At 44.3% G+C, this 26,154-nt stretch overlaps 1 protein-coding gene across 1 annotated transcript in view; it reads right to left on the reverse strand.

Moving 5' to 3' along the window:
- Positions 1 to 304: 304 nt before the first annotated feature.
- TMEFF2 (transmembrane protein with EGF like and two follistatin like domains 2) overlaps positions 305 to 26,154 on the reverse strand; it is a 125,711-nt gene continuing 99,861 nt past the window's right edge. The window contains exons 8-11 of the mRNA XM_066322550.1: positions 8,421 to 8,544; positions 6,768 to 6,926; positions 1,962 to 2,048; positions 305 to 1,559 (exon numbers count right to left, since the gene is read on the reverse strand). Coding sequence (XP_066178647.1) covers positions 1,463 to 1,559; positions 1,962 to 2,048; positions 6,768 to 6,926; positions 8,421 to 8,544 — 467 coding nt within the window. The 3' untranslated portion in view covers positions 305 to 1,462. The remainder of the gene's footprint in view (positions 1,560 to 1,961; positions 2,049 to 6,767; positions 6,927 to 8,420; positions 8,545 to 26,154) is intronic.

Raw genomic sequence — 26,154 nt, forward strand, 5'->3', positions numbered from 1 at the left:
GCAGCCAGCCAGGACCACACCTGCCCACAGCCTCTGCTGTGCACTACTGACCCACTCCATCACTCTTCCAGTCTGAAAACAAGGCTCTAAGATCAGAGAGGTGGGGCGAGGGCTGAGGACAGGGATGCCTGGATGGCCCCCTCTCCTTCTACCTTGGCCCAGCCTATGGCTCCAGGGGGCAGAAGGTCCCTGCAGAGCCAGCACCCCGGTGCCAGAGAGCTGCCCTGTGCCATCATCTGCCCCTCTGCCTGTGCAAGCACCACACTCCCACTCCCATCAATCAGCACAGACCAGGTGTCTGGAAGCATCTCTTGCCAATCACCTTTTATTACCTTTAAAAAGCCAAGAAACCCAGAACAAGACAAAAACTGAGACCGTGTGAACATCATGCAATGGATTCACTTTAAAGCAGGCTGGGGTAGGGAGGGGGAAGACCAAAAGTCGTGTTAGAGTAGAAGTATCGCTGCACCCGTGTCTGAAGGCCAGGCCGGGTGCGCTGTCACTGGTGGGGTTGGTGGTGACTGCTGTGAGTGACCAGATGGATGCTGAGGCAGGAAATGGAAACACACTCATGAGACATCATCCCAGGCAACCCCAGGTCTGACTCTGACATGGTGATGACAGTGAGAAATACTCCTAACTCTTGTCTTGGGTGTGTTCTGCCTGGGCAGTCTCTTTGGAGAGCAGCAGCACAGTGACTGCTGTTACAAGGGCTCTTTAGTTCAGCTCTGCTACTCAGTGGGACTAGAGCACTCAATTAGTGGAGTGGATGTTATCCAGCAGCAGTGACGTTACCCCACTCTGCCCTTCAGTCTCACTCTGCCGTCTTCAAAATTCACAGCACAAACTAGAGCAGAATTACCTTCTCGAAAGGATGTGTTTTGGAGAGCTGCAGCTATCACAGAAATCATTTTGCATCTTGTCCATCATGAGGATGTGAAAAAACACATGCCCTTATTTTCCTGAGGTATAGCCAACGTTTGGGTTCATTACATTTAATGGAGTAGGGTCACCCATAAAGTTATTCATAAGGTATTTTCTGAGTGGTTTTCACCTTCTCTTTGAAAAAATAAATTATATCAGCATGTTCACGAGGTGCAAATGGGACTGGCATTTCAGCTGTTATTATGTTATTAACTTTTTTAACCTAATAATTTTCAATCAAGAGTGAGAAGCAATTTTCACTCACTCCAGTGACCAGAGCTGGAGATTCTGCAAAGTGTTCTTGTAGGGTTCACCTTGACAGACACCTAATTCCATCCCAAATGGAAACGTTACCCCCGACACTCTCATGGCGGTTACCGAGAATTTCCATTTTCCCCTTCGGTTAGGATTTAATTTAGGAGGCAAAGACTTCCTAAGCTATGGGAGAGTAAAGATAGATGGTATGGGAGAAGAAGGCTGATGAAATGTAGTTGACTCCGGATTTGAAATATTTTATCCCTCCTCAATGTAGGTTAAATTATTCTTCACCTTTCCCACATCCATAATTGTCGCTGATCTTGGACCAACTCAAAACCCTACTACTGAGTTCAGTAGACTCAAAATTGCCACTAGAACTGGAAAAAGAAAAAAAAAGAGATTTGTTAGTGTCCATATACAATATCCCGAGACTATACACAGCTATGAGATACAGCAAATTTAAGAAAGGCAATTTTTTTCTCATCACTGAGTATTTATTATATATAACAAATACATGAAAAAGAAAAAACTATATTGTGTGATATAAATAGTTTATTTACATTACAGAAAAACATCAAGACAATGTATACTATTTCAAATATATCCATACATAATCAAATATAGCTGTAGTACATGTTCTCATTGGTGTAGATTACCACAAATGCAAGGCAACATGTGTAGATCTTGTCTTAATCTTTTGTCTATAATACTGTATTTTGTAGTCCAAGCTCTCTGCAGTTAGTTTTGCCATTGTGGAAACATGCGCTCTTTAAATTAACCTTGTCGATGCTCTTGTTGTGTTGTCTGAACTGTAGTGCCCTGTGTTTTGCTTCTGTCTGTGGATTCTGTTGCTCCTGGGACATTTCCTGGAAAAGAGAGTTGTGAGAATACACGGCTCTTAGACACACATCTGCTCCAGAGGGCGAGAGGGGCATCCTCCAGCCCTCAGTGTGCTTCCTCCTCAGTGAAATGAAATGTGCTGGCTAATGGCAACGGCATCACAAAATAAAGCCACCACAACCCCCCAAACATACTGTGGACAGAATTATGGCAAGGGAGATGTTCAGATTCCCGAACACTGGACACAGTGATCCCAACTGCACCGCGCTGTTCAGCTTTAAATAATGGGTTTGTTTTGAGACAGGTGCAGGTGAGATCCAGGATGAGATCCAGGTCCCACACTCACCTGGCCAGCGTCCCAGGCCCATGAGGGGTCTACAAGTGGCTGCAGAGGCTGCCTTTCCAAGGCCCTGAGTGTCTGCAGTCCCCCTGAGTCCATGGAAACGCTCCATGCTCAGCCCATGAGCACACAGCTACTTTGCTTACAGCTGCCTGCACCCTGCCACGGCTGCTGGGCTTGGTGTGGGAAGCAACTGTGCTGGAAAGCCCCAAATCTGACATTCCTCTGGACAGCTGCAGGGGCAAAGCCCTGGTGTCTCAGGACCTCCAGTGTTCCTCAGCAAGGGCACGTTTCAACCTTTCACCTGCAGCAGCACCTGCTGTGAGGAAGCTGCATTTCCCCCTAATGGAAAACCTAATGGTTTCTGGTTCCCTCCCACGGAAAGGCACCCTCAGGCAGAAAGCATGGAGGAGTTTAATCCCAGGTGGAGGCCACAGGATGTTCTAATCAGCTGAAAGCCAAGGGTGGTTATGGTAAAAACTGCACAACAGAGACTGAAACACTCTTGGAGTGCCATGAGAAGAAGCCCCACAATACTCCAGACCACGCTGACATGGAAAAACATTCCCTTTGTATGGGGCTGACTTGTATTCTGTTACAGGAGGGCTTTCAGCAGCACCTTGTGAAACCCCATGGGTTATTCACTGGGGAGAGCCCACCTCAGAGCAGTGAGAGCTTAAAGCACTTGCCTGCAGCTCTGTGTCAAATAACTAAGAGCAGAACTGAGTGAAATAGATTTTTACCGACCCCTTAAAATAAAAAAGGTCACCCTCCCCACTTCTCCACCCCACTGAATGGGAGTGATGTTATAGTTTTGTGATGTCAACTGAAAGGTTAAACAAGAGCATAAGAACTTAGGAAGCATTTTTAAAAACGCTGGAATACAATTATGTAAGTGTCTAGCAAAATATGGGTCAGACTGTCCTGACTTGCCTCACTTTTAAGCCACCAGGACCACCCCCTCATGAGAAGCTGTATGGCTGTGGGCTATATTTTGCCTGGTTCCTTCCTGGGAAGCAGTGAAGTAGGCTGCTATCATTACTCCAGGAAAAACCAGCCTGTGTCTGCTGCGCTCTCAGGGGTCACGGCAGAGCTTTCATTACGGAACTAAGGCCGACTTCAGCCATCTCATCACAAACTCATTATTCACTGCGAGTTCCCTGAAAAGGCCACCAAACTTTGGGATGAGTCAGGGAGCCTTTGTCAGCACACACAGGGCTGGCTCGCCGTGCCCCATGTGCACACCCAGAGCCTCCTGCCCGGGGCAGGACACGGCCAGGGACACTGCCACCAGCTCAGGCAGCCCCACAACACCCAGGGCTGACACCCAGGCAGTGTGGCTGAGTTTCCCGTGCTCCTCCTGAGCCCCTGCCGTCTGGATTTACAGCCCTGCTTTGCCCCAGCTCTCAGCCATGTGAAGCAGGGTTAGGGAACTGGGGCACAGTGGGCACAACCAGACTCATTTTCTACAGAACACGGAGGAGCCAGGTGGCTGCGGGATGATGAGGATGGTCAGCAATCCCAGGGGATGCTGCTGTGCATGGTGGGTACCAACTGCTCCATCTCACAGGCACTTTCCCCAAACCAACACCGACAGTATCCACACCGTCACTTACTTCAAGGCTGAGACAAATCAATTCAAACGTAGAGATTACTCCAATTAGGATGATGAAAAGGCATTTTTGAACCAAAAAACCCCATGTTTTAACTGTAAATTACCAGTGGGTGGGAGCTTGGGAAGGCCCCAGCGCCCAGCACCAACACCAGGGCTGCTTACACACAATACTATTGCATTTACAATAGTAAATAGACCCCTGTCTGAAGTGCAGCAGGGGTTCTTAAAGGGGGCATTGGCATTTAACCAGCTTTTGAGACTTAATCATCTGCTAAAACTGAGTGATAGGTTTTCCTTGGTCCTTAACTCTTTAATCAGAAGTCCTTTGTAGTGCACTGTGTGTGGGGTGCATTCATTTATGAACACAGCAGTTACATCGATGTAAACCAAGTACTGGAGCACAGGCTGCCCTTCCTCCCCTCCCTTCCCTGAAGCTTTACTCGAGAGCTCGAGTTACTCACAATATGATTCATAGCAGGTAGAACACGTTATGCATTCATTTTTAATCAAGTTATTTCTTCACATAAATAAGCTGCTGTGACTAAACATTAGGGAAGCACTAAAAATGCAAAGCTGCAAAGAAAACTGCTGAGAATCATTATGACACTAGGCCATACGTCTATTATTTGCCATCCTCCTTCACTTTTATCACTGCTTCTTTTTTTTGCTTCATTTCTAAGCTAAAAGTCCTTGGGCAGACTGTGCCTCGCTGTTTTACCTCTTGGCCTCTGGTTCCCTACTCCTTCACCCCAGAAACTTATTCCCATTGCTGGCACTAGTGATGAGTAGCCAAGCACCGAGTCACTTAAACCCCAAACAGCATCACTTCTGTTGGCTGCATTTTCAGCTGAGTCCATCCTCTGGCTCTGTTGGTTGTGTGGCTACAGAAATGGTAGTGGTGGCAATTTGGAGGGCCAAGTGCTCAGGAGGCAGACAAAGAGGCATACCTCAGCTGTCAGCAGCCCGTTTATTCAGATTAAAGTGTCTGTGCAACAATGGCCCTGAAAGTTCCCAGGACTTGCTCAGAGCCTTCCAGCAATGGAGGACACTCCTGCAGATTTGCACAGGTAAAATTTTAAGAGCAACAACAGTAATGACAGCTGGAAAATTACAGTGGTAGTTTTGTGAGGCTCAAATGGATGCAGTGCACCAAACTCGCTTGTTAAATTAATTAGCTGAAGTTGCATTGAAATGAGCAACAAAGAATTTGGCTGCAGTAGCCTCTGAGTGAAGTCTCCCTTCTTTTTCCCAGGAACCTGGCAATGTGGTTTCAGCACTTTCAAGAATTCAGGGTCTGGAGTTCAAACCAGTACAGTCAGGTTCTCCAAAGCAGACAACTTCAAAAACTCAATTGCTTATGCATATGCTGCCACAATGCTCTCTCGTCATGTGGATTTCTCTTAGGCCACTTAAGAGCACACTTTTGCAAATGTATCTCAAATCATTATGCTGGGATGGAGGATGCTCTGCAGTAATTACATGCATTACAGAAAAAAGTCAAAAGATCATAAATTGACTTGGTTACAAAGTGTGGGGGAAAAGGTACAGTCTCTGTATGAAAACAGTGTGATGGGTAATTTGCATTACAGCACCGGATCACTCAGAGCTCCCTGTCTTCATTCTTCAGCATAAAGTACTTTGCTCACTGCATCAAGGTGATAAAACTAGAGTCACTTGACAAAACAATACACATTTATTCCATTATCAGTTATTACTCCACCTTCTTTCTCTCACTGCTTTCTCTAACTACTAATTTTTGGTTGTTTGAAGTACCTCTGTGAATGCCACCTCCTGTAATCTACTGCCTCATTCAGTAGCTGCCATTCAGGTGATGAACTCTGTTTGGCCAGAAAAGGTTTTGTTTTGTGCCTTTAGGCCAGAGAAGGATTTATGAATTTTGTTTTGTCTTTTCCAGGAACAAACGCTCTACACTTGTTTTCCAGCCAGGTAGTGCAATATAGGGACTGATATAAAGTAGAGATTTTATTTTATATGGAGGGATGATACCTGGCTTTTTTAATTTTAAAAAGAAAATTATTTTTTAAAGAGTGATTTATCAGTGCTGCTAACTGAATTAATTTAACCTTGTGATTTCTAAGAGAAGCCTGTATATGTTTCACATCAGAACTTACCCCAAGCCCTCCCAGAGACAGTAACACAGTCATTTGGGGGAGTGGAGGGGCTCATGGACGGGATGGACTGCATTTACCCCTCTCATTCTGAACTACTCTGGAGTTTTTTTACATTCACACAACCCTCTGCTCCTCACTAAAGGGAAAAAACCCAACTACATCATATATGGAAGACCCTAAAACATGTGCAGTGCCTTTGAACGTGCACTCAAGCCTAATGAAATCATTTAATCAGCGGGGTTGCAAACAGGTTTAAAAGTTTGTATGCTTTGCCTGATTAGGACTAAGGGAATGGGCCCTTAAGGAAACCAGATGGAGATATGATTAGTTTTATTAAGTGTTGATCCAGCTGCTGTATTTATATTCCCCTTATTTGTATGAACAATATTTGTCCGAGCATCTGAATACAAAACAGAGAACTTCACTTGCTGTAGGCACCGTTGCTACTGAAGTTTGATTTAGATTTCAGAAGTAAAAACTCAGTCATAATAATGAAGGAGCACTGGCTGGCTGGACCAGATGATATCTTCTGTTGGTTGGTGAATTAAATAGCATTTGTTATCAGCAGTGTCACTGCAGAAATCGGTATAATCAGCGCACATTGCAGCAAAAACAAAAGTCTTTTCTCTTTCTACTGTAAAGTACCAGAGATACTGACCTTGTAATACAGAGGACTACAACACAGATGATAGCAATCTGGATGGTTCCAATCACAGCTGCTATTAAGACATACTGAAATCGTACTGGACCTGGAACCACATATAAAACGCTGTAGTCCTTTTTTTCACAGTGTTGTCCAGTATAGCCGGCGTCACATCTGAAATAAAAAATGTATTTTTCTCATTATACCTGCTGCTTTTAGAGAATGCTGAAAAATTGTATCTGGAAAAAAAAAATATAGTGGCTGAAGCATAAGTTTACGTGGGGGTTTTTTTGGTTTGTTTTTTTTTTTTTTTTTTCAGAATGGACTCCCACAGAGAGAGTATCAGTGAGTGCTCAACCTCTCAGAGGGAAGATTTGTGGTCCCAAGTGTCACTAAGGTCTGTGAGAGTGAACAACACTGTGAGAGTGCCAGGAGCTGCCCAGGGGACCACGACATAACCGGCTTCAAGTGGAACTACTAGCACGTTGTGATGAGAACCCATTTAGTTCCTTGCACAACATACTTTAGATTTCTCCCTTCCTTTGGAGGGGGTGGGGGAGGGTGAAAAGCCATCGAGCTGTGGTTCCTTATGCAGATTACCCCTAAGGAGGTGATAAGCAATCATCCAGGCTCCATATGAAATGTGATTAGATGTTCCTGAAAGTGGATACATCATTTACATTTCGTCTGGTTGCTATAAAAAACCCTCTATTGATGCTGCAGCCATCCACCCCGATGCTGCCTGCTGCACTGCTCTGTGATTTTGGGGCCAAGCAGTGCTTTTACAGTTTTAGCTCTTGCCCGGTTTCCCCTTAATTGCCCAAGCAAGATGTGAAAATCCAGGTCAATGGCAGCAGCAACTGCCAGGGACTGAGACAGATGGCCTGGGCTGCTCTCAGGTGTGTCAGTGGAGCACTAACCCTGATGGGTTAAGCCTTGTGCTTCCTCCCTTCTCTTCTCCTGCTGTCCCACAGCTGCCAGCACCTTGAGGAAGGGACATTTTCCAGCTGAATGGAGCACCTAAAATGCAGCAGCTGCCAAGAGCAAAACGTGCCCTGGGTGTTTGTGTGACTCAGGAGAAGCTGGCTTGAGGTTCTGCTCTGGGGAGAGTCTGGCCTGTATCTTCAAGCTCCTATTCAACTATCCCAGGAAAATGGTGCTTTATGTTTTCCAGCCACCTGGCCACTGTGTGGACTTCAGAAATAGTATCTGCAGGGAGGCATTCACTGCAGGAGCACTACAGTGCTTTCACTCTATTCCTCCTCCCTGCCCAAAGCTCCTCCAAAATCACCTCCCGCTGAAGCAGCCACCTCTGCCCCAGCCAGCTGCCCCACGAGCACCACTCCTGCAACAGCAGGGACACACACTGGGGACACTCCTCTCCCTCAGGCTGAGAGGGCACCTAGCGTGGTCTGAGTGCTTTGTGAAGGGCTTTTAAAAACACATCTAAATACAGCTGAAGGTTACTGGATGGCTTCACAGTCAATTAACGTTGTTCATAACTCAATACGCTTTTGGGACTTTGCTGAATAATTTAAGTCTGATGGGTTTTATAGCACAAAGGGCCACGGTTGCCATTATTTTCCATAGCTGATCTAGATTAAGCGTTTCTGTAAAGTCAGTATTTCCACGTGTGTAGCCTTCCCTTGCTGGTAGGAGAAGGGTTACCTGCAGGATGGTTCCAGCATGTTTGTGGAGTGCTCACACTTGCCATGCATGCAGAAGCCGTTGTAATGCTCTGGACAGGGGATGTAGATCCCTCTTGCACTTTCTTCCAGTTTATTTGCATTCTCTGTGAACACAGGTGAGAGGAAAAGTTAACCTGACCATGTTGGGATAAGGTGAAGTGATGGAAAGCTCAACATATAAAAGAAAGAAAAACCAGAAGAACAGATGTGAAAGATGTTGTTCATGGGAAGCAAGAGCAAGGGTTTGCCCATTCAAACAGGGTGGCTGATGTGATATTTGCAAGGGTTTATCTCAGTCTTTTGTAATCCCTGTCAAGTTACAGCAAATGAGACATCTGAGAAAATAACGTGACTATTCAAAATCTGATGACAGAACAGCACATGCAAAATACCTGATTATTTCTGGTTTACTTTCTGGACTGTCTCCTCAAACTGAGACAAGGTTGGGAGACAGATTCTGGACAATTGCATGTAATATACATTACAATACATTTGTAATGAATATTAATACAATTCAACAGAACATATACAGCAAGACAATTTTATGGCAGGAGCCCAGAGCTGAAGTTTATCATCAGTGCTGCATGCCCATGCCCCAAAGCCCAGTGGCCTCCTCCACATCCCACAGCATCCAGCACTCTAAACTAGTTTGACTTTCTGCAGCAGTTAAAGAGTCACTGAGACTGCAAATCCTGGAAAATCCCTTCATCCAGCCAGGAAAATGGATACTTCATTTAGTTTCAAAACAGGTATGTGCTCAACTTCACAGGCTGAAACACGGAGTTTTACCACCATGAACTCACGTGAATTTTTTAGGCCACCAAGGTATTAATTAATCTAAATAATTTTGGCAAATTCTTCCATTTAACCAATACCATGATATCTCAAATGGTAACACTCCTTTTTCTGTCATAGAGTCTTCTAGCCATGATTAATTAAAAACAGAAGAAAGAAATCTCATGACGGATGTCTGAGGAAATGTAGTTTGCACGCAAAATAAGTTGAAGCATTTTTATCTTCCAAAGGAAGTCCCCAAGTGTTATAAAACAATTGCAATTTGTGTTCTGCCTCCGAGCCAGTCATGCCAGCAGCAGGCATGGTTAGGTATTATCCCACCTCTGGGAAAAGTGTGTGCAGCAGATCCAAGATTCAGATTTTCATAATGAATTTCTTTTCTGTCGCTGCTGTCCAAGGAGAGTTGTAAGAGTCTCTAACCACTTGCACTAATAAAGTTGGTTATATTGTCCTTATGCGAAAACAGGCGAGGACCAGCTCCCAGCAAATGAGAATGACAGGCAACCTCTACGTCCCTGCTGACAGCATGAGCTTCTCTTTCATCCTTAGGATTTTCAGGACCTCTGCACTCTGCACCATACTGCATCTTCTCAAATGCACATATGCTGAACAACACAAGTGTGTCCTTCCCTGTTCCCTGATTACATTGGGATAGCTGTGCGAGGCTGGTGGAGGCTGTTGGGGACCAGGCACTGCAGGAGCATGGGGAGGGTTCCTGGACTGGGGGCTGACAGCTGTCTCTGGGACAGCACAGACAGGATGTGCTGACAGGAGGCATGTTAGAGGTACGCTATAACCTCCCTTGACAGCTTGCCCAGGAGTTTTTGCTGCTGGAAAAAGGTGGGAAGACAAGGGGTCCACTTGGTCTGGCACGAAACATTTTTGGCTACCTATCATCTCTGAGTGAGACCAACGTGTGAAATATATACACAGATTTATCACCTCTTCGTGCCCTGGAAACCCTCCCAGACAGAATAAATGTGTGTGATGTGTCAGCTATCAATGGACTTGCCCATGGCAGACAGCAGATCCTGACGTGCTCAGGACTTGTGGGACTCCATAGCCATGTAGTGATCACCTATGCACGGTGCCTGATGGGTTCTGGGTGTGCTTGACCTCTGCTGTGGCCCACATTCAAAGCTATTTCTGTCCAGGAAACTGCAGCAAGAACTATGGGATCCTTATTAATACACTTCTTTTTCTATGGTGGAAAACATAATGCCATTTCCTTCAAATCCTCCATTACCAGAGGAAGTTGGCTTCCTCTCTGCAGAACAGGAGACTGCTCTGTGTGCACATGCACGTGTGTGTGTATCTCTGATTGTTCCTTCTCGGGTATTGAGGAACCTCTGCCATGTCTGCACACCACCACTCAGTGCAAAAATCCCTCCTCGCTCAGATCAGCCAGCAGTGTGGTTAAAACGGTATGAAATCCTTTGGTTTAAGTTTGGTTTTTTTTTAAGGCACACTTCAAGATAAGGGGGACTTGTAACTTTCAGGACAGACTAATCTGGGACTTGAAAGGGGGACCAGGACCTATCTGGACATGCAGATGCTCTCACTGGCTGTAGGGTTGGCAATCATGTGGGTAGAAACCATGTTTTCTTTAATGTAGCACACTTTGAAGTGAATCTAGGATCAGGCAGAACTTGTTGTAATTGCAGAATTACACCTCTAAGCATAATGTTGTGATGGAAAATGCTTTCCTGAATCTAAAATGAGATGGCCCAAGCTTTGCTAGCATTCGTGGGATAAACTCTGCATAGGGTAAACACTTCATACAGGAACACTCATCACCTGTCTCAGAAGAGCCCACAAAACTTAGACACAAATTATCTATATCTGTATCTCATTTTGACTGATGACTCCTCCAAAAGAGCCAGGGATTTATATAAAGGCAGAGAGGGGGAAAACCACATTTTTAGTTTGATCTGCCATTTAGGTTACTCGGAACACAGATCACAATAAAAACATCATTTTGTTCAGACTGAGAAGCTCCCCCTCCCAGCTCATTTTGAACACACACAAAATACTTCTCTGCCCCAAAACAGGTTATTTTTCTCATTACAAAATCCATCTTCTTGGAGACAATGTAGAGACTAAAACACCCAGGCATGCTTTGGAAGACCCTTCATGTTAAAGCTGAGTGCTCCCATTTCTGGAAGGACCCGAGCACTTTTCAGCAATCCAGCTGTTGGTGAGATACGAACTTTATGGATGTATCACAGGGATTACATCACCACGAAACAAGAAATATAAGAACAAGATTCTAAAAAGAGAGGATATAAATAAAAACCATGCTGAAGTTATGAAGCAAACAAGAACTGTACATATCTTAAAAAGTTAAACCTAAATTAAATAAATTAGGACTTCCCCACTTATAAAAACTGGATTCTTTATAAATACAGTATTGGATGCAAATTTTACTAATCAAACTACAGTATCATTACACTGAGGTGCCCCTCTACCAAACCAACCTCACACCTACAGACAGCTAAGTTTAATAAAACCCACTTTTTTTCCAAGTACAGCAGATCTGTATGCAAAAAGCCATGACCCAGACCCAATTCAAAGTTACTCAGGTTCCAGTAATGTTAAATTCAGTAGCTCCTCTTCACGCACTAGACTTCCTGCACTGTTATTGGCAATAATGTAGGAAAGTTTTATTTGTGCCAGAAGGACAGATTGGTACCTTTTTGTGATGGACAGGATTTGAGGCAGGAGCCAGCTGTAAAGACTAGGGGAAAAAAATTGGACTGACTGGGTCAGCCTCTCTTATCTCTGGATAAAAGAAATTACTGCTATGTTTCTCAAAATGCTTGTCCTTTTTATTTCAGAAAAGAAAGACACCCTCACCCTCCAGATCAATTGTATTCAGGAATCTTTTTCTTGAAGCATTTTTCTGATCGAAAAAGCCACTTTGATGAAGCCAACATCTTTTGCATTTCTGCAGCATTTTTTTTTATCTTTAGCCTAACATGACATTTCATATTGTTCAGATCTCTTGTTAGTGCCAGCACATGACATGATAGCCTATCAAATAAGACACACTAGTCAAAACACATTATTTTTAAGTGCATGGGGGCCAGATGCTACTTTGTGTAGCCTGGAACAGATTATCATCTCTCTCACTGGAAAAATCTTCCAGCTGAACCTTTGCTCTCCAACCTCCCTGAGGATGGCAGGGAGATGCTGAGATGATGAGCTATTTCTCTGGGATAAACTGGATCCTAAAAGGATATCCAGTGTGGCTGACCACCCACCCAGTGACCTTGCTTTTCCTGATGGATTGTCTTCTGAAATGTTTAATAAATTATTTAAAGCTATCTTGTCTAAATTCCTTAATATCCGTGCCTGTTCCTGCCTTTCATCAAGACGGCACAGAAGAATGAGTTCAAATATGTTTTGTATCATTTTAATTTTAATTTCTGGTTTAGCTGTATGGCTTTCCCTCAGTCTCTGGAAGTTGAATGTACACCCTTCAGCTTCTCAGGTAACTGTTTCAGTGAAAGCTGCAATTCAAAAGCTGGAGCAGTCTGCCTGGTGGCAGGATGTGCCTCTGCAAGTGATGAAAACAAGGCAGCCAGACTCTTCTCTGGGCAGCCCTCACTGGTCCCCAGCTCCCTTCTGAGCTAACGTGGAGCTTCTGTTCCACAACCAAACATGTGCTGCTGACAAAGGAATAAATCCATTAGTGCCCTCGATGAGGATTATATGAAGTACTGTCTGGAGTGCCCAGAAAATTTTTTCCAGACACGAGGTCCTGCAATCCACTTCAGAGAAATTAAAATAAAAATCTAGGCAAAAAATAGGATTCTTGTATCCAAGAACTGACTGCCAGGCACTTAAAAATTAGTTCTGCAGGACTGATAATTCTGTCATTTTTCATGAGTGAATCAGTGAGAATTCTAGGTGATTTCAAGCAAGCAAAGTAGAGGGCCACAGCGTGTAAATTGTGATGTGAACGTTTTGGCTGATGTACAGCAGGTAATGCTGGAGCTTTGGAAATAATAACTATTGGGCTATGCCCATATGAGAAAATATTGGCTCATGTACAATGTTAACACCTAATGTACAGTCATCCCTGGACCAAGAGAAGACCTGAAAATACCAATACACACATTTATTTCATCAAATAAGGGATGAGACAGTGAATGATGTGCAGCAGAAGCGATTTTGACACTTATCTCATTGGAAAAAGTGGTTAAGGAGAATTGACTTATATAATAATTTAATCTTTTAATACTGCTGAGGTCAGTCAAATTTGCCGACGGAAGCTCTCGCTGATATTGAAGTAGTGACTCCTTACACATCACATTATCAGAGGACATATGAAGGGAAAAAGGGATTCTTGGGTCAAGTGTGTGCCTTTAACCTCCCCAAACCCTTCTGGAAGCAATTCTCCCTCACTCCTTTTACCTCCCTGCTGGCTCTCCCAAAAAGATGCTGCGGAGCATGGCACTGGGAACTTTCTTATCAAAGCTCTTCTGCTCTGCATCAGAGACTTCGTGTGCAATTCTTGTTTGAAATGAAAACAAACACCAAGAGAGCACCTGTGGAGCAAAGGCAAGGATGCCCTGAATTGTGGGAAAGAGCTTCAGTTGACTGACTACAGGTGGGAATCTGAACCCTGTGGATGAGCCTAGGGATGGATAGCTTGTGTTACTCATCTTCAGTCTTTACAGAATCAGCAAGTGCTGCTGTTTGGATATCAAAGGGAACTGTCTTGGGCCAGGAACATCTGCAGGAGCGGTTCAAAGGCCCAGGAGAAGGGTGGCAATGGTGCTGCTCCCTCTGAAAGTACACAAGTGCTTTTTTAGCAGGTTTGCTGGTACTTCCCCCCCTCTTCAACAGCATCCAACAGGAAGTGAGGTCCCACATCAGCTTAGGGATGGAGTCCTCAAGCAGGCTTTCCACTCACTCGTAATGAAGAGCTGCCGTGATAAATCCCAGCTCAGCCCCGGCTCTGATGAGAGAACAGAGATTTCTCTGCTGACCAGCTCCAAGGCACAGTGTCCTTGGCAAACCTGCCCTGCTGCATGGCACACTGCACTGCTGCCAGCTGCTCAGGGCCAGCCTGGGGAGCACCTCCACACCCCTCACGTTCCCTTCCCCGAAACCTTGCTTTTACAATTACAGAGAGCCTCTTCACAATGAAGGAAATGTGTGCAAGCAACTCGCCTGAAAATCACTGTTTGGGTGGGCGTTGAGTGAGAATTCCGAAGGAAGTGCTCGCTGCTGCTCAAGAGGGAGCTCACCAGCCCACTCTCCCTGAGAGCAAGTGGAAAATGAGACACCAAATGTCAGCTGAAAACGTCTGGCACCACTATGCTGCAGCCTGAGCCTAAATTCCTCCTGCAGCCACTCCAAGTACAAACTTGAAGCTAGTTTTTCTACTGAAGCTGCACAAAAAATACCCTTCCTATATTAGCTGCTTCACCAAGGGGAAAAAAAGAAATGGAACATGGTGAAATAAATTACATTCCCTTCTTTTCTCAGGCACAAAATAGGCTTGCTGAACACAGTAATTTATTAATTTTAAATGTCCCTATGCAAATCAGTTCCCTGGAATAAGATAAAATCCACTTTCCTTTTTAAAAATAATCTAGGGCTTTTTATGTTTGAGATGATGGCAAGATGTCCTAGTGCACTTTGAAAAAAAAATATTGTGCTCTGTCTTTGCAGCAATGCATCGTAATTATTCAGCCTGCTGCCATAATTAATAATAGAAACCAATGAATTAAGACACTAATAATCTCCAGATGTTCAAATGGGGAACAAAATACTTTCAGCTTGTCAGCAGATATATGGGGGCTATATATGCTATATATGTTAAAGCTGTTGCTGAACTTTGGAAATCAAGAAGCACTTTTATTTACAACATCTGTGAGTATATCTTCCTTCTTTGAGAAAACTGATTGAAATCAAGCAACTTGTTAATCATTTTCCTGCATACATTACAAGACCATTTGTCTACTCAAAACTAAACCAGGACTGTTTTTCTGTTTGGTTTTATTTTTCCCCCCCTTGTTTTTTGCAGTGTCTGTTGTCCCCTCAAATTCACGGATGCATTACCCTAGAGGTTGTACAGGCCTCTAAAAGCCAAGGCTCCTGCATGTAAAAAACCAAGGTTCTACCAAGTAGTTACTGCCATACAAGGTGCAACACAACCCAAAGTGATGTGAGTACATGGCAGCAACCACTGCTCACACGTCTGAATGGGAACACCCAGCAATGTCAGCTAAACTGGAAGAGAAAAAACACCCCATGGGCTAATGTGTTACTCCAAAGCAGCATTTTCTCCACGTCCAGCTGCTTAGGCTCAGCTCCTCCCTGGGGTGGTTATTTCATTCAGGGAGGTAAGGCAGGCTGCTGCCTCACCCTGTCAGACCTCCTCTGCTTCTCTGCCACCACATTTCAGCCTCTCACCCTGACCGAGGCCACCCCTAAAGCAGCAGTCACTGCTCTTTGATGCTGCACTCCACACTTGATTCCAGGACATCCAGAGGAGGCTGATGCCTCTCCCTGCAGCAGCTCCACGGAGCTGCTCATCCCAGCAGACTGGCGAGGTCCCTGGCTCCCTGTGCCATCTCTGTGCCAGCTGTCCCCAAGCCATGTCCCCACACTTCTGTGGCTGAAGTAGCACAGACACAGCTCTTTAAGGCAGCCGGTGCTGGGGCTTGTATTGAGGGCTGCAATCATTGCTAGGTTGTGACTTAATGCTGAAGGGCTGTATTGTGGATTTATCAAAGCCTTGGCTAAATGGGCCCTTACAGTTTGTGCTGCCTCCTTTTGTGTCAGGATTGAATAAATCTGTGTTAATCCCATTCTTAGATTAGATTAAATCCCTCTTCGTGCTAACTCAGCTTCTCTTTGTTTTTGGCAAGCTGCTGACGCTCCCTTCACTCAGATTCTCCTGCCTAAGAGATGCCACCAGCCCTGTGGGAGCAGCATCCTCCCCCTTCAGAAACCAGCAGTGTAAAGAAATAAAGTCATAGTTTATCCCCCTTGCATATGATTTCCTTCGGCAGCTCATGACAGAGCCCTCAGAGGATGAGTTAACCTTATTATTATTGTAATTCTGTGTTGAAAAAGAGTTGGTGTCAGTTTGGAGATTTGTGAGGTTCCCTCCAATTAGGCTGCGTGCCTGAAGGCAGAGGGGCGAGCCTGGATCCATCACACGCCGCACTGCAGGAGCAGAGCGGGTGTCACCCTGGTGAGAAATCCCTCCCAACAGCTGAGCCCAAGGCTTGTTTTCTCTCCCATCCAGCTCTCCTCCAGCTACTCATTAGTGCCAGTGCTGGAGGGTGTAAAAAATGGACAGGAACAGCCAGATCAGGGCTCCTCTCTGTGTGCTTCCCTCTGAAAAAGCATGCCTCAGAGTTTCAATTTGGTGTTTAATAGCAGATTAAACAGAGATGGAAATGCCACCCCAGTGTGTGGATGTTAACAGCAGAAGATGCTTTTCTTTATACAACCAAATCGTGTCTCCTTCAGAGAAAGCAGCATGGATCTGCAGAGGATGGCTAGGAGGGATGCTGCCAGAGGAACATCTTAGCTGTGTCTTTTGGGGCACAGGCGGCAGACCACCATCCCTCCTGCACAGCCCCAGCAGCACACACACGATTCTCACTAACCAGCAGCTCCTCACAACCCTTCACAGCCCAGCCCTGCAGTGACACAGCACTATTAGTTAACTTACTTAGTGATGATTAAGGAACAAAACTCCCCGAACTTGGCCAAGTGGCGTCCTGCTGTTTCTGCTTTGTGTGCTGCTATGCAATTTCTCTATCAAAGCAGCCCGGCTAGTGCAGCACTCCAGAGCAGCTTATTTATATGTAGATGTGGCTATATGACATTTCCAAATGCCATACATTTGCATATGAAGGTCCCACTTTTTTCCCCCCACTTCAAGTAAACAGTCTGCTTCGATTCCAAAGCAGTGCTTTCCCTCACTTGGAGCTTGAGAATCATCCTCCTTAAGCAGCTAAAAAATCCCTGAAACTCCTAATTCTCACAATTCAGCAACCTTGGCTATCAATAATGTCTCTGGGTGGGTCCTGTGATTTATAGCTGTACCTTTGATACCAAACAGAGCACAGAGAGCAAAACTGCAAGACCTTAAGATTTCATATGAAATGGCTACAGATAATTTGCAATACCAATCAATATTTGCAAATAGCCCTCAGACATATGATGGAAGCTTGTGGTCATCCTAAAAAAGCCTGTGGGTCACATTCATTATAGCTATGAAGACGGTATTGATTTTTGTCACTGATTCTCCACTTGAAAACAAGAGCTGGAGCATGTTGTAGGAGCTGCTGAGGAGCTCTGAAACTGCAAACCTAACACAAAACCACAACCTTATGTAACACCAGGAAAGCCAAGTGGACATTATATATTCAGCTTTCTTGTCAAAGAAGATCAGGCTGAAGCAGATGGTATGTGGGCAAAGTTTCAACCTGAATACATTGCCTTCTAAAAAGCAACAGTACTATGAAAATACCCTGATTTTGTGGCACGAGGCCGATGAACACATTACCTGCACATTGAGGAGCTGCCAGGCCTCGAGGTGTGTGCTACGGAGGAGCTGGGAGAGTTTCCCGTTGGCAACGTGCGCATGGAAAAACAAGACTCTCAGCACCTCTCCTGTTCCACCTTGCATGAGCAGTATGAATTATGCATAATACACAGACTGAGCCCTGTCCTCTGCACGTTGAGCTGGGATGCACAGCCAAGGCCTGTGCTGAGGGAAGAGGTCCTTTGGCATCACCAGGCGGTGTGGGAGGGCTGGTGGGCATTAGAGGGGATGGTGGTCACCACCCATCAGCTGTCCTCCTCCCCCACAGCTCAGCCCTGCTGCCCTGCTCCCTCCACATCCCTTTGGGTTGGGAAACACCCAGGTGGGGATGAGCTGCTCCCATGAGCCCTGGGGCTCTGCCTGCTCTCAGGAGACTGTGAGAGGCACTTCCTGACTGTGACAAGAGGCACAACAATCCCAGGAGTCACCCTCGCTGTGGTCTCAGCTTATGGAGTTCCATCCACCTGTTGCTGCCTTTCTAGAGCACCTCATCCTCCGCCGCCAACTGGTAGATAGCATCAACTATGACAAATGGGATGAGGTGCCAGAAAGCTGATAAATACTTTTGATATGGCTCTAAAAATAGTGAAGGGATATTTGTATCCTTCTGACACTTTTTGAAAAGTAGATGGATATGCACGACCTAAGTTTTAAGACGGATGTCAGGAATATTGATGTGTGGAAGGAGCAGGATCATTTGGCTGGCGTTGCCCCAGGGGACAGCTGCAAAACTGATGATGTCTCCATCCTCCAAGCCCAGGGTGTGCTTGGAAGGGGCTCGAGCAGAAAAATGGGAGCCCATCCCAGAAAAAAACCAGAATTCATCTTGCCCACTAGGACGTATCTTTTCCTCGATGGGGATGATGAAAGTGGAGAAATGGGGTGCAAGTCCTCTTGAAACAGCACTACTGTGCCCTAAGTTATGCCCTTGCAATTCCTGCCACATGAAATCCCGTACCATAAATGACTGAGGCTAGCATGTTCTCAGGATCACACCTGTAAATTTGATCTGGTATTTCTAAACTCTCTCTGGAAATGTGGAAGTCAAATATGGTTTCTTCCTTTTCCCTTCTGTCTCTAGAACAGTGTACACTCCAAAGGTCTTCAATTTGCACATCCACTCCCAGATGTCTTCCCTTCTTTAGCACCCACGCAAAAGGCCTGCAGGAATTTAAGTACTGGTGCAACTAGCAGCTCTTCCAGATTGTAAAGGCTCCACTGATAGAAATTGCTTTTAAGAAATTAAACCGTAGACTAACAAAGCACGCTTCCAGTTTGTGTGCAGATGCACTCACAACCTGTATCCACCTGATCATACTCAGAGAACAGGGACATCTTACATAACACAGAGCTGCATTTTCCACCCATCTTCGCCCCTTCAGCTGTATGTGTGGCTTTTACTGGCAGAAAGATCAGGCAGGCAATCAATGAAACAAAGCAGGAACTTCCTCTTGAGAATCTGCTGCACATAAAAGCACACCCTAATCGAATTACCAGGCTGCTCCCTAATTTACAATAGGAACTCTAGGTCTGAATGGATTGTTTTCCATAGAGAAGTGGTGTTTGAAAAGGTCTCTGACTTATATTTAGGTCTGCCAGCGTGGGATTATGAGACTTTACTTTCTGGTTCTACACTTCAAACGAACTCAAAAAAATTACACATGAAAGCAAATATGAATGGCAAAATTGTCAAAGGTTTGATGGAAGGATAAGAAAAGGTTACCCAGGTACGTGACAGTGTGGACAAGTAGGTCAGGGATGTCATTTTGGCTACAAGGGTTTCCTTCAGTCCTTTTGACAATCTGAGGGTTTTACAGTCCTAGTTTTGAACTGATTTTATATTCAGTTTTGATTACTAAAATTGGTCCTTTTTTTTTCTGTTCCTTTTTTTTTTTTTTTTTTCAGGGCACATGTTGGCAAGATGCTGCCAAGCTGAAGTGTGACACCCATTTGGCTCCCTTCCCTCCTTTCTTTTTTTCCAAGGTAGCATCTGTGCTTGTAAAAACATGCTGCCTGAGAGGATTCATCCAGGAAACTAAAGAAAGAGCTGCAGAATTTGGGGGAAGTGTGTGTGAGAAAATAGGAGACTGAAATAAAAATACTTGACTCCTATATGTGGTATTTTTGTACACTTCCTGAATCTCATGCCTGGCAAATCCCTTGTGAACATCCTGGTTATTTTAGTTGCCAGAGCATGACCCTGAATGGCCTGTGACTACTCAGAGATGTATCTGTTGTTGGCTAAAAGCATGGTTCCTGCCATACTTTTCACTGCTTTTGTTCAGGCTACTCAGAAAAGTTTTGTTACGCTCAGAAACATTTTATTGGCATGTTGCAAACCTGTGATCGCTGCTCTTTACAAATCAAATGCTACACTTGCTGAGGGATGAATCCTGCGTGGTTTGATGCTATTTTTACTGACCCCTTTGCCCTGAGTCCTGCATTGTAGAACTGTGATGGGAATGGGTCCACACAGTCTACAACTTTGCTTTTTGTATCAGTCCAGTTGTCTTGTTAAAATTTTTTGTGGCTGCTCAGAGGGTTGGCTTTCAGCAGATTATTTCTTTGAAATTCCTACTTGGTAAACAGGAGCACACCAAGCAGTGTGCATCCTTTCCCATGCCTGGAGCTGGAGAGATAGCCCTTACTATACCCAATTTTAAGTGTAGGAGAAAATGGATAAAACAATATAAAATGTCACTGCAGCACAACCTGCTACATTCCTTTACCCTTCTCACCAAAGATACGCTGATTCCCATCTGTGGTGAAACCCTGTAATGGAGGAACACAAAACCTTTGCGTGTTCTTGGGTTTGCATCAAAAGCATCCCATGTCACCACACAAATTTAAGCTTTTTGTCTATTACTCCAGTGCCAAAGGTCTGTCAGATCAGGAGTGGCTGATCTCTGAGATGCAGAGAGGAGCCCACCCGGTGCTGCAGAGCACACTTTGTGCCTGTCAGAGCCTGAGGGGCTGTGAGGGAGCCCTCCAAGACACACACTGAGCCATCACCTCCCCTCTGCTGACTGCAAACCCTTCCACCAGCGCAGTGTCCTTGAGCTGACTCCCCCCCGGAGCCAGCCCAGCCCCTGCCTGCTGGAACAAGCCAACAGCACCGGCATCTGGCGGCCCATCTCCCATCAAACCCTCCCGTCCAGACCCGTGGCTCTCCCTGTGTGATGGGATGGAAAGCAAGCACAGAGCTCGCCCTGCAATCTCCTTCCATAAAGAGTGGAACAGCCTCTCTACGCCCCAGAGCTCCTGGGACTCATCACTGGTCACACAGCTCATTTTGAAACACAGACAGAAAAGTCTATTAAGAGCACCTATTTGTTTTTTTTTATAAATGAATAGCCGTGTTTACTATTTTTATACACCTGTTACTATTGTCTTGCAGCAGTGCCACAGAAGTGAGCTGTAAAGATGGCATTTCTGAAAATAAAGGGTTTGGTATTTTAACTCCACGCTCACTCCTAGCGCTAATATTGAAAGCAGGAGAAGCTGAATGGAAAACAAAGGGCAATTCTGGGAAATGGAAGATTTACCAAGAATAAAAATGGATGAAAAAGCCATGCAGAGAAATCTCAAAGCCATTAAACTCAATGGCCACTCTCCCACTACTTACAGCAAGGCCAGAATTTTACCTACTGCCTCTTTAAATCTTATTGACTCTTATAACAGTATTTTAAACCAAACAGCTGACATCCTTTGCCCAGCCAAGGCCTTTTAAATCACTAAAATGCAGGATGGAAAAAAAAAAATCTGCAGTGCCAGATGTGTCTAAAAACAGTCACAGTTCTCGTTGAGGCAATCTGCAGAGGAAAATGTTTAGCATTTATCATGCCTGACAAAACACTAATAGTTTATCAGTTTTGATATTATAGACTAATAACAAGCTTTTCCATGGCTACTTCATTTGCAGAGCATGGAGACAGGCTACACTAGTGTTACTCGATTTTAGAACAGTGCTTTTTATTTAATCCTTTCCCATCCTAGCTGGATGGAAGTACACTTCCATTATTAAATGAAATTGTAAACTAAATACTCTAGGGAAGGGGTGTTTTCGATGTATACCTGACAGAGCTTTAAACCACAGATAAAAATAAGAGGGAGATTAAAACATAGGGAGAGTTTTAATTTTTTTTCCTCCCGTGAAAAATATTTTGCTGTTATGTAACGCTGTCTAAAATGGCTAAGGCTTGTGATAACAGCAGTAGGCAAAGCAGTGCATTTTGATTCAGTGCTGATAATATTCTGACATGCACTGCCACTGGTACTCTAATAGCACATTTTGTTTACAGCTGTTGTATTTCCAAGAAGAGAGTTTCACAGTCGCTTAATGCTCACGGGTACAAGGTAAAATGACAGCCCAAGTGTGTAAGAAGTCACCTTTCTAGGCAGGTAAATATTGCTTTTCAAACCTGAGTTATTAGGAGCACTTGTGCTTGCTTGGTGATACAGAGGTGCTCCTCAAACTGCCAAGGCTGGGTTTATCCTGAATGCAGAGGAATGTTTGTAGAGACAGAAGTATGGGAGAAGGCACAGCTAATATTCAAACTGCTGCATCTCCCGCTAAAATTCATACTCTCCCTAAACCATTTCCACTTTCCTTCAGAAACTCGTGGTTTCATACACAAAATGTTAATGTGGAAAGGACAGTTATGTTGCTCTTCTCCAAAATTCAGTGCAGGGTTGTGGGAAGAGCCTTGCCCTCCCAGCTATGGGTGTGATAAAGAGTGAATTAGCTGGGAGAGAAGCTGCAGTTCAGTTGAGACTGCTGGCCGTGCTGTGAGGAGGAGGGGACAGGAGGCTGTGAGAAGGACACAAGGTGTAAGATGCTGTACAAGGGACAGACAGGGTTAGGTGGCTGTGCTAGGGATGGGAAGGAGCGAGCTGGAACTGCAGAAGAAGAAGGGGAGAAGGAGCCAAAGCCCATGAGATTGCAACAGAGAAAAGGTATGTGAGACTCCTAGATAACAAGGAGCTGACACTTGAAGCCCTCAGAAGTTTTTAATGAAGTACTCTGAGTGCAGTGTCCATCCTGACTGCCACACAGGGCGTGGCTTTTAGCAGGTGTGTTCAATGGAAAAGGTAAATGCACCTTTTGGAAGGTGTGTTCGATGAACTGGAACCATCAGCCAAGTGAAACCGTAGTGGCAAAATATTTGTCTGTTTTTACTTTCTTTACCTAAATCTATTAAACCAGGCAAAATTTGCCACTTGGCTCCATCTAGTCTATTTCTGAAGGTCTCTACTAACAATAAATACACCAGCTCCTTCTTTTCTTCCCCAACTGTATTTCCTTTAATTCCACCAGATGCATCTATACTCCTGAATTCAGGTGAAAGCCTTTGTTATCTTAAAGCTCAGGTTACCATTGCATGTGTCTAAATGATCAAATTATCTCGTCTTTGTATTGCAATTTGACATGATGATACTCCTTCTGCAAAAAAAGGCTGTTTCAGTCAGTTCTAAGTAGCAACTTTCCTTATGGTTACAACTTATTTATTACAACTGTCGTATGCTTTCATCTTGTGGTATTTTGATATCTAACATTTCATAAAGAATGCCAAAACATCCCATGAAACAAAATTCTGAGGAAATTCAGTTCTATGAATATTTCAAAATATTTTTTTTTAACATTTCAGACTAGATCAAACACAAATATTTAAATGTTGATGTTTCCTGAAAACAGATATTCTAGCATCTCATTATAACTTTAACTCTCAAATCCTTGGGAAGGATCTGTGATTCCTAACAGCAAATTCACAGAAACTAGACCTAAAATAGAGCAGCTGGGCATAAAAATACACTGTGGTACTCCTTAATATCTACCAACTAATTCAAATTAGTGTAATGGATGGCAAACAGCTGCTGTGCATCATTTTGAACAGTATCCTTCAAGGATGACCCTTGAGATGATCAAAGTGCCTGGAGCCCAGAGGAAGGGTGGAAACAAGGCTGAGGGAAATTCCTCCCCAAATCCAGAAAACAGGGTTAACTTCCCACCCTGTTCCTTGAGGAAGATTGATAGTTTTGTCTCAGATCCCCCTTTTTTTTTTTGAAGGAGAAGCAGGGGAATTGAGAAAGGAAAGATGTCATCAAGAGGGAAATGCCTCCAGGGTGTCAAAATGCTGAAGACAGTATCTAGCACGCTCCTGGCACGTGGATGAGGTGCTGGGGGTTACAGACTGACACCCACAACGGCAGCACAGCTGCTGCAGTGTGGAACCCAGGCACCACAGCAGCGTCCCCCAGGAGTCACAGGTGCCACCACCCTGTGTCCCTGACTGTCCGAGTGTTGGTCCTACAGAGGAACCGGGCTGCACAGTCCTCCCAGAGCCCAAAGGAAGGCTTTAGGCTTCCCTGTGACGTGCAGTGTGCAGTGGGTCTGGGGGTGCCTGCAGTAAACTTAAGTGCAGGTCTGCGGAGCCATTTCATGGCCTGCATTGTTAGATGGAGTTCATACAGAACTCTGCTATTTAATGCTGGTCTATCTCAAAGGAGGGGACGGAAAAATGGCCGGGATGCAGTATTATCTAGGTGCTACAAAGTGATTTAGTCAGATATAAAAAGACTTTTTTGGATAACTGTAAATCCCTTCACAATGGCAGTGGCTGCAGCCAGGAATTATGGTGCATATTCCATATATCCATGGCAGTCAAACACTGGCTGTAGATCATGTCGTTTCATTCCCATAAACCTCTGAAAACAAAGGTTAGGAAAAAAACAAGTTTTGGGAGAAGCTGTAACTAGACCATAAAGACTGCAAACCATAAATGTAATTTTTTTTTGAAGGTCCCTACTCTTGCCATTAGCAGTCCCATTTAAGAAGTAGTTATCTGGTTAAAGACAACTTGAGAAACCAAGCACAATTCAGCTTGTGTTGAGTTTTGGGGATCACATGTTTATGTGTAAGCAGGAAGGTTTACTTTCTGCAAGCTTTACCTTCCTTTCAGCTTACAAATTCTTCTGATCAAAACACAGATACTGAGCAGAGGACCAAAAGATCAGCAGGTACTGAAAGGTTCAGGTTTCCTCATGAAGATGGGTTCTTGTGCTCCAAATAACACCAAACATATGCAAATGGAACGTTATGTGTTTATGGACTGGGAGACAAATGGAAGAATCTGTAGAAATGCCTGCATGAACTCAGGTCTGCTCATCTCTATTGCACATTGAATTTCTGTTTTTATCCATAACCTTTAAGAGAACAAAATGTTACAGAAGACTGCTTACATGATAGCATAAGGGGAAAACCAACAAGTAAGGCAAAGAGTCTTGGGCAAGCAGAAGTGTTTGGAGCAAGCTTCATACATTTCTCACAGTTCTGATGGAAACCCCACATGAAAAAATAAAATTGGATTACAACCTCCACCCTTAGGAAGCTGAATTCATTTCCAAGAGTTAAATGCTTCAGGGATGCTGACAGCAGTGAAACAGCCTGGTTTGGTTTTGTATTTTTTAGGCTGCCCATGCCAATACTGGTGTTACAAGTTGGAACTTGTTTTTCCCGTTTGTTTCCTACAGATCAAATCCTTAGTCTGGATTTACTGAATTTTCAGGCTCCCAAGCTTTAATGCAAATCAAATAGCTTTCTTTATAATGTTCACTCACAACAGTTCTGAATTTGTTTATCATGGGAAGAAAGCACAAACGAATTCTGCAACTTTTGATTCACACTCATTAGTGACTGAATTAAGGGCTAAGCTTTAGAGGCACAAATGGAAATGTTCTTCCTCCTTGAGCTACATCAGTCTAGGTAAAGAGATGTCTAGCAGTTCACCTGAGACCTAATTTAAGTTTTAATGCTAACAATTACAGGTTCCGTGAGCATGACACTGGGAAAACGTAAGTAATGAAAAGGCACAATTTATCTCATTATAAAGCCAAACACCCCCCCAGAAATCCAGAAAAACAAGGCACATTTTGCCAAGCTTAGCACATGCAATTCAAAGTTGGAGGAGAACTCCCATAAAAAGTGAGGTATTCTCTTGAGGCTGGCAGATTAAATGAGCAATATTTCTCTCTCCCTCCCGCTTGTTTTTAAAATCTCCATAAGCCTGTTTTTATTTTGCATGCTCCTCAGGAAGAGACTGTTAGGAGTAAGTGCTGTTAAATCACATGGCACATTGCTCTGGAGTGCTGCAGCTTCCCTCCTGGCAGGGGGCTTGTTTGTCAGGCTATTATGTGACCCCTACGACTGTGTGTCTGTCTCCCATACCAAAAAAATTATGCAGATATCAGAAAGATAGAGCCAAGCAGGATCTGAAGGCCAATTTGAGAGGGTTCTACAGAAGAAAAGCACTTGTGCTGCAGTGCCCATAGCAAGACAATT

The sequence above is a fragment of the Sylvia atricapilla genome, chromosome 7 (assembly GCF_009819655.1).
Source record: "Sylvia atricapilla isolate bSylAtr1 chromosome 7, bSylAtr1.pri, whole genome shotgun sequence".
Taxonomy (NCBI): domain Eukaryota; kingdom Metazoa; phylum Chordata; class Aves; order Passeriformes; family Sylviidae; genus Sylvia; species Sylvia atricapilla.